At 38.6% G+C, this 12,052-nt stretch overlaps 1 protein-coding gene across 4 annotated transcripts in view; it reads right to left on the reverse strand.

The window, feature by feature from the left end:
• Positions 1–7,938: 7,938 nt before the first annotated feature.
• The window catches only part of LOC121420318 (dixin-like), a 44,133-nt gene continuing 40,019 nt past the window's right edge, over positions 7,939–12,052 (reverse strand). For all 4 annotated transcript variants that reach the window (XM_041614906.1, XM_041614903.1, XM_041614907.1 and 1 more), the window contains 2 exons: positions 11,881–11,989; positions 7,939–10,583 (listed from right to left, as the gene is read on the reverse strand). In XM_041614906.1, coding sequence (XP_041470840.1) covers positions 10,509–10,583; positions 11,881–11,989 — 184 coding nt within the window. In that variant the 3' untranslated portion in view covers positions 7,939–10,508. The remainder of the gene's footprint in view (positions 10,584–11,880; positions 11,990–12,052) is intronic.

The following is a 12,052-nucleotide window of genomic DNA, read 5'->3' on the forward strand; positions in this document are numbered from 1 at the left end:
TATTTAGGGGAAGGCGGGGTAAGTTGTGACAGTTTTTGCTTTTTGCATGTTAGAATTGATATGATTAATAATCTTGTCGAAATAAGTACCTTGCCTTGAAATTTAATTCTTCTGAAATATTTTCCACCTATATATAATTTTCTATCCCCACACTGAAAGTCATTGTGACCTTTGAAAAAAACGATGTCAAATGGCTCAACTTGCCCCATTTATGGGGTAAGTTTGAGCCACCTTCTGGGGTAAGTTGAGCCACAAAAACTATGTACAAAATGTATAGGGGAGAACCAGCTTGTCAAGTTTTTGTTTAAAGTCTTTTCACTTGCTAATTCTCTATAAATACTAACATCCTGTAAAAGGAAAAGAGCAGTCATGTAAATTTGCTCCTTTCAGCCTGCATTTCAATCGATTTTTTATGGTTTGTTTGTTTTTTAAGATACATTACCATAGGAATTACCATGGATCAACTTGCCCCATGCTGTTTGGCTCAACTTACCCCAGTCCGAACTTAGTGCGATAATTTTGTATCCACACATTTATTATGCATCCATCATATAAAAGACTATGACAAGAATGAAGATCCATACCTGGACTAATAATGTTGTTATCATGTCTTTATTATATTTAAAGATGTGTGTGTTTATAAAGCACTTATCTATTTCACACTCTTTTTTACTTTTTTGGCTGAAATTCATATTTTTCCCTCTAAAAAACTACTTTTGGTTTCAAAGTTGGAAACAATGTGGTGGGGTTAGGGGTTATGCTATGGGTCATCAATACATGACACCACCACAATGTCTGACTCATTCATTATTGGCCTGGGGCTGGTGGCTCAACTTGCCCCTATGCTCAACTTACCCCGCCTTCCCCTATAGTTGCAGCATTTGTCGGGTCTGCAGCATTCGGTTTCTGTCTCGGTGAAGTATAAATGCCTATGATTTATATTAAGATCTGCGTCAGTGGCAATTACATTTATATACTAAACACTGTACATAGAAGGTAATTTTCTGTAACTTTTACACGGTCGCATGTCATAAGGTGATTCAATTTCGCGAACAGGGTAAAAACAGCCCTTTAAAAATATTTTTATAGGTATTAACATTCTGTAGATAATGAAAAGATTTGAAGTCTCAAACAACCTTATTTTTCCTTAAAATGACTAATTAACAACTAATTATTACATACACGTCTCTGTGAATCTCAATTGTGAAATGTGTTTTTCTCAAATTGAACTTGCTGCACATAACATGGTGTCAAAAGTTAATGCAACATTGGATCACACTTGTATTTTGCAGTTTTAATCTTGTAACATCAATTAGTAAATCTGTAACATAACTCAAATGATTATGTGTTATTGTATGCATATTAATTACACTGATTAATTAAGTTTTAATTTTACATTTTTGCCCCCAGAATGCCTGTCATCGTTTACATGTTTTTTTTTCTTTAATGAGAATTAAGTTTACAAATGAGATAATTAAAAAATTTATCCAGTTTACTTTGCAGATCAGAGCTGACATATACATGTATTTTATTCTTGCATATTTTCAAGGTCGTGAAATGTTTATTACATTTAGTTATCATCTGCTATCAAACTGTATAGAAATATGAGACTGACAGTCATATTACATATTATATGAAGTTGTTGATTAAGTTTCATTAACATTCTATCATTCACCGCATCCACCGGCTCTGCCGCCCCTGTTACTTCAAAATTAATGTGCTATAGTTTTTGTTCCTGATATGAAATTGATATTTTTATAGTAATTTATTCAGCCTAATAAAGGTCCAGCTTCAAAATGAGATCTTACTCAATAAATCTGGTCTAGGTGCTGTGATGTAGCAACAATTTAATCCATGGCACCCTTTTTGCACACCCAACTTATGAAATGCGACCTGACATTAGCCTACAACAAGAACTACGAATAATGTTGCTTAATGTTCAATTATAAAATACACAAAATAGCACTGTGGAATACACACATACATTTATGGTGTGTTTGTAAAAACCATCCTATATTGCTTAAAATTTTTAACTCTTGTGAATATTTATAGAACGCACCTTAAAGAGCCATACAGTGGCGTAGTGGCGTAACAACGGGGGTGGGTACCTGCCCCCCCCCCCAATCATCTGCGAAAGGAAAAAAAAACGGGGGGGGGGGAAGAAACGTAGTGGGAAAGCATAGATTATTGTACATTATAATATGATATCTTATACTATGTACTTTATACTTTATAAGACTTGAAATTTGCGCAGGGCATGTGCGTTCAACTCTCCTGGTGCTCGAATTGTCTGTTTTAGGAGATATATAATCATGTTGTACAAAACATCCCATTTTCAAGTCAATATTTACCAAATATATTTCCTCGCACTTTGAGTTATTATTGTGTTATGTATTATGCTTCTTTTTCATGACTACTTAAAATGATTGCCCCCTTTAAAGGTTGCCCCATCCATTCCGTGCGCTCGTTCACATTAGTGGATTGGTGAGATAATATGTCTGATGTTCATGAATTCCTAAAATCAGGCCTTAACATGTCCCGTTTTCTGATCTGAATATCAAAGACTTTCAGATCAGCTCGCACTCGCATCATTTGGTTGGTGAAATACGAATGGTCTTGGTGAATTCCTACAAACAAGCCTTAGAATGCTCCTCTTCCTACATTTTTAAGCTCGCTTCGCGCTCGCAATATTTGATTAGTGAGATACGTATTTAATCATGCTTTCTAATTACTAAAAACATGCTTCATTGTTTAGATGTAATTATATCAAAATCAGCATGCCCATGGCACACGAATTAGATGACTTTGGTGAGATGTGTAATAAATTTCTAAAGAATAGTTCTTAATATGCCACTGTTTCGGGTCAATATATACAGAATTTTCAGCTCACGCTCTGCGCTCGCATCATTTGATTAATGAAATACGTATGGTCTTCATGAGTTCCTAAGAACAAGCCTTAATTAACCCTTAGGAAACGGGGGGGGGGGGGGGGTGGTCAATTTGGCCCCTCCCCCTCTACAAATGTCGCCGCTACGCCGCCGCGCAAACATTTTTGACTGCACCGCTCGCCACTTTTTACTTACAAGTCTTGCGCATCTTTCGAGACCAAATTGCGACGCGCGCCCGGGTACGCGGTTCCGAAATTACGCAATATTATGTAAGCGCACGTCGGTCCTAAAATTGCTCTAAAACATGATTACGTATACAAAGTTAATGCAAATTGTGTCTTTCTACCAAAAATCATGAATGTATGATAATTTTTACTTTTGTTGGTTAAGATGGATCTATTCTATATTATTTATGACTGAAAAAGTGTTCCTGACAAATTTCATTTAAAAACAATAAAAATAAAGGTTTTAAAAGACAAAGAAACATAAGAATGAAAAACAATCAGATACATAAAAAATTAATGATTTTTTGGCAATTTTTTGTAGATATTTGGTAGAAATTCATTTTCAAAAATCTATATGATAATAAAAAATTAGCATTCTAAAAGCTATAGAAATCGAGTTAAAGGCAAAAAATAGGGCAAATTTTATACGCTTATTTGCATAATTAATTATTGAAAAATATAAGCAATTATTTTTTGAAAATTTTACTATACAGTTTTGTAGTTTACATCCGGTTCTACGCGAGTGCAAATTTTCGCGGCGTTCGTACGGCAGAGATCTGAGGGGGGTGGGGTATATGTTGGTTTGAAATAGCCCACTTAAGGTAGGGTTAACCCTAAATAGACTGGGCTATTTCGACGCCTAAGAAGACTGGGGGCCGATTCCCCCCCCCCCCCTTATGATCTCGGCCGTCGATCGCGCGATCGCTACAAAAATTGGCACGCGCATTACCCATGGCACTATCTTCAAAACTATATTATCAAATTCTGCAAAAAACCTCATTGCTCATTAATTATGCTAATTTATGTGTAAAATCATAACTTGCTTTAATTAATAAAATAATGCCCCTAAAATGCTAATTTTTGTTTCACATACTCTAGATAGGCATCTGAGCAAATTTATTTTAAAGAAATGTCAATATCATATTCATTTTCGTATGTATTCTATCGTTTTCTTAATCTCTTATGTATTTTTCTGTTTTTCGACTTTTTGTTTTTTGTTTTTTCAATGGAAATTGTCGGGGACTTAATATTGACTATAAAAAGATAAAATCAATTTATTTTAAAGGAGAATGAAACCTTTGGACCAAGATAACTTGTGTGAAAAGAGAAAAATCAAAGAAATAGATCAACGAAAGTTTGAGAAAAATCGGACAAGTAATGAGAAAGTTATGAGCTTTTGAATATTGCAATCACTAATGCTATGGAGATCCTCATATTGGCAATGCGACAAAGATGTGTGATGTCACTCTTGAACAACTCTCGCCTTTAATTTAGTATATATTTGACTTAAATTGCCTCTTTCATTACATCTATCATTAGAACATGTATTCTTTCTATAGGAGGGCATGTGATACAGAATATTAAAGAATACATCATGGATAAAGAGTTTGTATCACCATACGAAAAAGCAAAAAGACACATTTTCAGGGTATTTCATAGTCCATCAAAGGGAAAGATGTTCATGTGTGACATCACACATTCTTGTCGCGTTGCCAATGAGAGGATCTCGATAGCATTAGAGATTGCAATATTCAAATGCTCATAACTTTCTCATTATTTGTCCGATTTTTCTCAAACTTTCTTTGTTCTTATTCTTTGATTTTGCTGTTTCGACTCCTGCTTGTTCCAAAGGTTTCATTCCCCTATAAGCAGTAAAAGGAAAAATAATGATACATTTATGAATTTCGGCTAAAAACACTATTTGCATTGGATTTGTACACAAATTCATGTTTATGAGTAATTTTGGGTCTGCATGCACTTACGAAATGTTGCGTAATTTCGGAACTTCGTACCCGGGGGTCACAATTTTGGTCTCAAAAGTTGCGCGAGACTTGAAAGTAATAAGATAGCGAGCGACGCGGTCAAAAAATTTAAAGCGGCGGATTTATCGCGAAAAATGTCGAGGGGGGGGGGGGTGAATCAGCCACCCCCAGTTTTTTTAGGGTTAAATGCCTCTCTTCAGATCTGAATTAACGAAATCTTCAGCTCGCGCTCGCAATATTTGATTAGTGAGACGCGTATGCTAATCATGATTACAAAAATTTCCTTCAGCAAGAAACTGATCCACGATGTGCTGCACTCGACCCAGGTGAGGTAAATGGGTACCGGTAGGAAGTAATTCCTTAAGAAGCTGTGTGCGCTATGAACGCCTAGCTTAGCCGGGTAATATAGGAGCGCCTTGAGCACCTAACAAGGTGGAAATGTGCGCAATATAAATATCCTATTCATTATTACAAAAACAAAACATTTTTCATGCGTTTAGATGTAATTCGAACAAAATCAGCAAGCGCTTGGCACTAGAATTACGGGACTATGGTGAAATATACTCTCATTGGATTGCTAAAAAATAGTCCTTAAAATGTCATTGTTTGGGGTAAATAAATACAGACTTCAGCTCATGCCTCACGATCACGATCAGTGATAACCATATCCGTTTAATGGCACAGTCCTTTAAATGACTTTATTAGGTCAGTATACCTGGCAATTGAGCACCCTTCGCGCAACCACTAAGTAACTCAAAATGTTTGCAGGTGCCCCCCCCCCCTCATGCCGTGACCCACGGTACGCGACTGGAGCCATTGCTTCTCTCATTTCTTTCTGCAGTATTAAATCAGATGTTCGGTACATATGTTTGTATGTGTATACTGAGAAGCAAATGAAATTGTGTGAAACTCTCGGGAAGGTAGGAGGACGGAGATGATATATGAGTGAGTTTGATTAGAGCATGTGGTAAAGCGAAGGGGGTGGGGGCTATACGTAAGATCGTATCTCTGTGGGACTGAGAGTGGGTACTTACTCTCCCCTACTTCGCCCTAACCAACTCCATTCATTCACCCTCTAATACCCTACTCGCTCTCACCCACTCTTATCAATTCTCACACTCACATAACCTACTCACCATCACCCACACGAAACCTTATTCATTCTCGCCCACCCTTAACCTACTAACTCTCACCCACACCTACCCTACTCACTCTCACCCACACCTACCCTACTCACTCTCACCCACACCTACCCTACTCACTCTCACCCACACTTACCCTACTCACTCTCACCCACACCTACCCTACTCACTCTCACCCACACCTACCATACTCACTCTCACCAACACTTACCCTACTCACTCTCACCCACACCTACCCTACTCACTCTCACCCACACCTAACCTACTCACTCTCACCCACACTTACCCTACTCATTCTCACCCACACTTACCCTACTCATTCTCACCCACACCTACCCTACTCACTCTCACCCACACCTACCCTACTCACTCTCACCCACACTTACCCTACTCACTCTCACCCACACCTACCCTACTCACTCTCACCCACACCTAACCTACTCATTCTCACCCACACCTACCCTACTCACTCTCACCCACACCTACCCTACTCACTCTCACCCACACCTAACCTACTCACTCTCACCCACACCTACCCTACTCACTCTCACCCACACCTACCCTACTCATTCTCACCCACACCTACCCTACACACTCTCACCCACACCTACCCTACTCACTCTCACCCACACTTACCCTACTCATTCTCACCCACACTTACCCTACTCATTCTCACCCACACCTACCCTACTCACTCTCACCCACACCTACCCTACTCACTCTCACCCACACTTACCCTACTCACTCTCACCCACACCTACCCTACTCACTCTCACCCTCACCTAACCTACTCATTCTCACCCACACCTACCCTACTCACTCTCACCCACACCTACCCTACTCACTCTCACCCACACCTAACCTACTCACTCTCACCCACACCTACCCTACTCACTCTCACCCACACCTACCATACTCACTCTCACCCACACCTACCCTACTCACTCTCACCCACACCTACCCTACTCACTCTCACCCACACCTACCCTACTCACTCTCACCCACACCTAACCTACTCACTCTCACCCACACCTACCCTACTCACTCTCACCCACACCTACCATACTCACTCTCACCCACACCTACCCTACTCACTCTCACCCACACCTAACCTACTCACTCTCACCCACACCTACCCTACTCACTCTCACCCACACCTACTCACTCTCACCCACACCTACCCTACTCACTCTCACCCACACCTACCATACTCACTCTCACCCACACCTACCCTACTCACTCTCACCCACACCTAACCTACTCATTCTCACCCACACCTACCCTACTCACTCTCACCCACACCTACCCTACTACTCTCACCCACACCTACCCTACTCACTCTCACCCACACCTACCCTACTCACTCTCACCCACACCTAACCTACTCACTCTCACCCACACCTACCCTACTCACTCTCACCCACACCTACCCTACTCACTCTCACCCACACCTACCCTACTCACTCTCACCCACACCTACCCTACTCACTCTCACCCACACCTATCCTACTCACTCTCACCCACACCTACCCTACTCTCACCCACACTTACCCTACTCACTCTCACCCACACCTACCCTACTCACTCTCACCCACACCTACCCTACTCACTCTCACCCACACCTAACCTACTCACATTCACCCAAGCAACCCCAATACTTTTCACTCGCCACTACCCACTACCTTGGTCAAGTGACATGAAACTCAGGCAGGATGTTCAGTAATACTTGATTAACCTCATGGCCAATTTTCTTGAACTAGGTCCATATACTTTCTAAGTTATGCTGTCATTTCAAAAACTTAACCTTCGGTTAAAATTTGGTATTGACGCAGCCACCGCCAGAAAAGCGGCGCCTACAGTCTCACTCTGCTATGCAGGTGAGACAAAAATGACTAGGTGGTAAGTATGACACATTTGAATATTGAATTTGTATATTTGTATTTTTGTTTTCAACATAATCATCAACATCTCTCAAAATTATATTCAACGCTGTACATTGATCATATATCTTTGTGAATATTTGAAGAAAAATAATTTACAGGAAAGCATTATTCATGAAGACTGGCAATAGATGACAAATAACATGCATGTCACTTAAGTGAAAAACAGGAAACAACTTAATAAATAATGTAATAATTGACAGAAGAAATTCAAATGCACAGAAAGCTACAAACACTGGAAGGATTACTGTATATCTCACAATATGGCAATATGACTCCCCTATCTCAAACCGAAAGAACCAGATACATGTGACTTAGAGTTCTTAAAATCGATACTACAGCATTGGACTGGGGAATCTTCCATCACCATTATCCCATTCCCAAAACTAATTTTAGTACAAAACAAATAAATATAATACTGTCCAAATGCATGCATATGGTATAATTACCAATTCATAAAAGAGCACAAGATGAATAAAGCATACAGAAAGGACTGCATTGCAAACTGCAGGTTAGATATTACTGAGCACTCCTGATTGAAAAACAACTTGACAGGTGCATTATGCCTTAGAAGAAAATGTAGAATAGTGTTATCCATATTATCCCCCCCCCCCCCCAAGCTCAGGGAAACAAAATATTTTTAGAATCTGATTACAGGGGTACTCCAGGCTAAAAATGGATGTGACATCATCAGCCCACCTAATGAATATGCATGACCATGTGTATACAACTATTTTCACCAAATATTGCAGAGCTTTGAAATTCAGGTACACAGTTATTTCAAATTTTGATGAAATTTCCAACATTTTGGGTTAGCTTTAATATGGCAAATGAATTGGGATTTTCCCGGGCTCTTTTGAGCAATTCTGGGATTAAATCGCCCCAAGCCTCCGTTTATTCTTTTTTCTCTGAGTAGTTGCATGAAATCGGCGTGAAATACTTTAAAGAGGGTAAAAAAGTTAGAATATTTGTAAACATAATGCAATACTTCAATTGTGACTGAAGTCCTATCACTTTATGCCTCAGTCACATCAAGAAACCATCTCCAAAGCAATCTATGGAGTGCCATTGGTAATAAACCGATCTATGGTATGCCATTGGTAACAAAGTTACAGCTTTTGTGGGTCTAGAGCTGGTTTTGTCGGTGTGACTGTAGCATTACAAAAATCAGATGGAAGATGAGAATATCATTCAAGAATTTGATTAAAAATTTGATCAGTTGTCTTTCACTGATGTATCTACTCTGAGCTAATCAGGGGCATGGATTTGCAGTAGCTTATAACAATAATTAGTGAAAACAACTGCGTATTGTTTCATGAAATTTCCCCCTGAACCCCAGGAAGAAAACACCTTACTTGTATGCACACATGATAATGGACCCCCCCACAAAAAAAAAATCACTGAATGACCATGGAAATTAAAGAAATTTCTTGAAGAAATAATGGCTCAGTCATAACTAGTTCATATTCATCCTAAATCATGACATGGAAGAACATCACCAGAATCGTCACCACCATTTCCAATGAAATCAAACATTTTTTTCGGGGGATCTATAGAGAAATCGAGTTGACTTTGGGCATAGTTAATACTATCCCAAATTAAAGAAATTTCTCAAAGAAATAATGGATCAGTCAGTACTAGTTCCTTTTCATCCTAAATCTAATCACATGGAAGAACATCACCAGAATCGTCACCACCATTTCCAATGAAATCGAAAATATTTTTCGGCGGATCTATAGAGAAATCGAGTTGACCATGGGCATTGGTTATACTATCCAAGAAGACAAATCAACTTCCAGTATGGTAAACAGCCATTGTGTGAATTGCAGTGCATAAACATCCAGATGCGATATAAGATGTGCAAAGTTTACAATGATGAACTATCCCAATATGGTAGACATTTCAGTTACTAAATACAAAAAGTCATATTGTCAACATAGCATTTGACGATGATTAGTCATGGCAGCGATGGGGGTAGGGAATAGTGGGATACGGGATACAAGCCCTCCTCCTCCCCTATTTCGTATATTTGTACAGCAGCCTATAGATCATCTTGCCCCCCCCCCAAAAAAATAGGATTGTGATTATAGTTTTAAAGAGCTGCCAACCTGAACAAGAACATTTCATTATCTTTAAAGCTGAAAATCAGTATTTTCGAAGAAAAACCATATGAAAACACATAAAACTAACACTTTAGAAATCAGTATTTTGCATGAAGCCATCCGATTCTTCTCATTTTTCAGTACTAAATACGGAAAATCTTTACTACTTGGCAGCTCTGTTATACCTATAGAGAGGATTACCATTACAGGTTTTATTAGTTACAAATTTCAAGGTTTATACACATATTACGTTGATTCAGACAGTAGTGTGTTCCACGAATCTAAGTTCACATCAAAGGTTGTATTTCATTGCCACATCGGGTCACATACCACTCATGAGCTGTGAGGTGGCGATGGATTTTAAATAATCCTTATACAATCATGGTTTCAAATGGGAGGGTATTTAACATGAACTAGCTATTCTGCGTAGTGGAGCCAATCCCTCTGCATCAGCCTGTGTCTTCATCTACCCAGCCTACAATTTTGCCTTCCCAGCCAGGGAGTATGTCATCATCATTGATCACCTGGGGGTGAGAAGTAGGAGAGACATGGATATTTATTATCTCATAGGAGATACACCCAGAATTTCTTAATATTAGTAAGTACGGGAATCATTACTTGAAGTCTTGAAAAAGCCTTATCAGGACTTGCCTTTTGTTTCTCCCTTGGAATTTTTCCAAACATAAACAGTACTAAATAAATGATTTTCTATTTCCTCATCCTTATCTCATCATCATGATCAATAACGATCATAATCACTCTTGATTTGAACATCAACATCATTATTGCTGTTAACATCATCATCAATCACCACCACCACCGGTCATCATTATCATCAGAACTGTTTCTACCTTAGAACTGGCCACTTGTTTCCACAGATAAACAGTGCTATATAAATTGTCTTACTTTCTACTCATTTTCTTCTCATCATTAAAATCAATAATGATCAAAATCCCTTTCCTTATTGTTTTGACAAGCATCATTATCAATAACCACCACCAACAGCATCAGTCATCATTATCATCAGAACTTTTTTTTTCCTAAGATCTGGCCACCTTAGAATCTTTCAACAGATAAACTGCTACATAAATGCTCTTATTTTACTCATACTCTTCTCATAATCATCAATAATGACCATAATCACCATTGCCATCAACAAGATGACTTTTGCTGTTTACATCAGCATCGATCCCCATTAGCATAACAACCATTACTTTATTCATCCCTGTCATCATCAGATTAAAGCATCCTCAATATCATTAATCATCCTCATCACCATCAACATCATTATGGTTATCATCATCAATCACAGTGATCATCACCATAATCATCAACATCAAAATCATCTGCACTATCTTCATCATCGTAGAATACCAAGTTCCCGTCTTACAAAGAGTTGTGACTGATATAATCAACCTTAACTATATGAAAATCCATTATTGTCATCATTTTCCTGTACTAGGAATCTTGTATTATGTTCTTCGTAACAACGAGAAGCACAATGAATTGTCAAGACAATGATGAATGTATGAGTTTACCCCACATCTACAAAAACATTTTGAACATGCATTTTAAATTAGATGTTGGTGTTGCTGGCTTTCCATAGTTGTGACTGATCAAATTTGTTCAAAATATATTTTCTGGATATGATGTATAATCATACATTCTTCATTCTCTTGAAGATTCAGTGTGATGTTCATTGTTTACTTAGGAAGATGTGCAAATTTCCTGCGAACAAATTATGATGTGGATGGTTCTCCATACAATTGAGATTGATAAGATCAATCGTAACTCTTTGTAAGACAGGGACCAGAGGTATACCTCTTCTTTGACCGTTCCAAACTCCGGATCTAACGCCTTAAAGTGAAATCTGTATGCCCCATCTCGATCAAAGATCTGCTTGAAGTCACCAAGGGTCACTTCTCCTAATCTAAATACACAAGGAAAGAATAAACCGATATGCATTGTTGATCTTCTACGGGGAATAATGAGA

The sequence above is a fragment of the Lytechinus variegatus genome, chromosome 8 (assembly GCF_018143015.1).
Source record: "Lytechinus variegatus isolate NC3 chromosome 8, Lvar_3.0, whole genome shotgun sequence".
NCBI lineage: Eukaryota > Metazoa > Echinodermata > Echinoidea > Temnopleuroida > Toxopneustidae > Lytechinus > Lytechinus variegatus.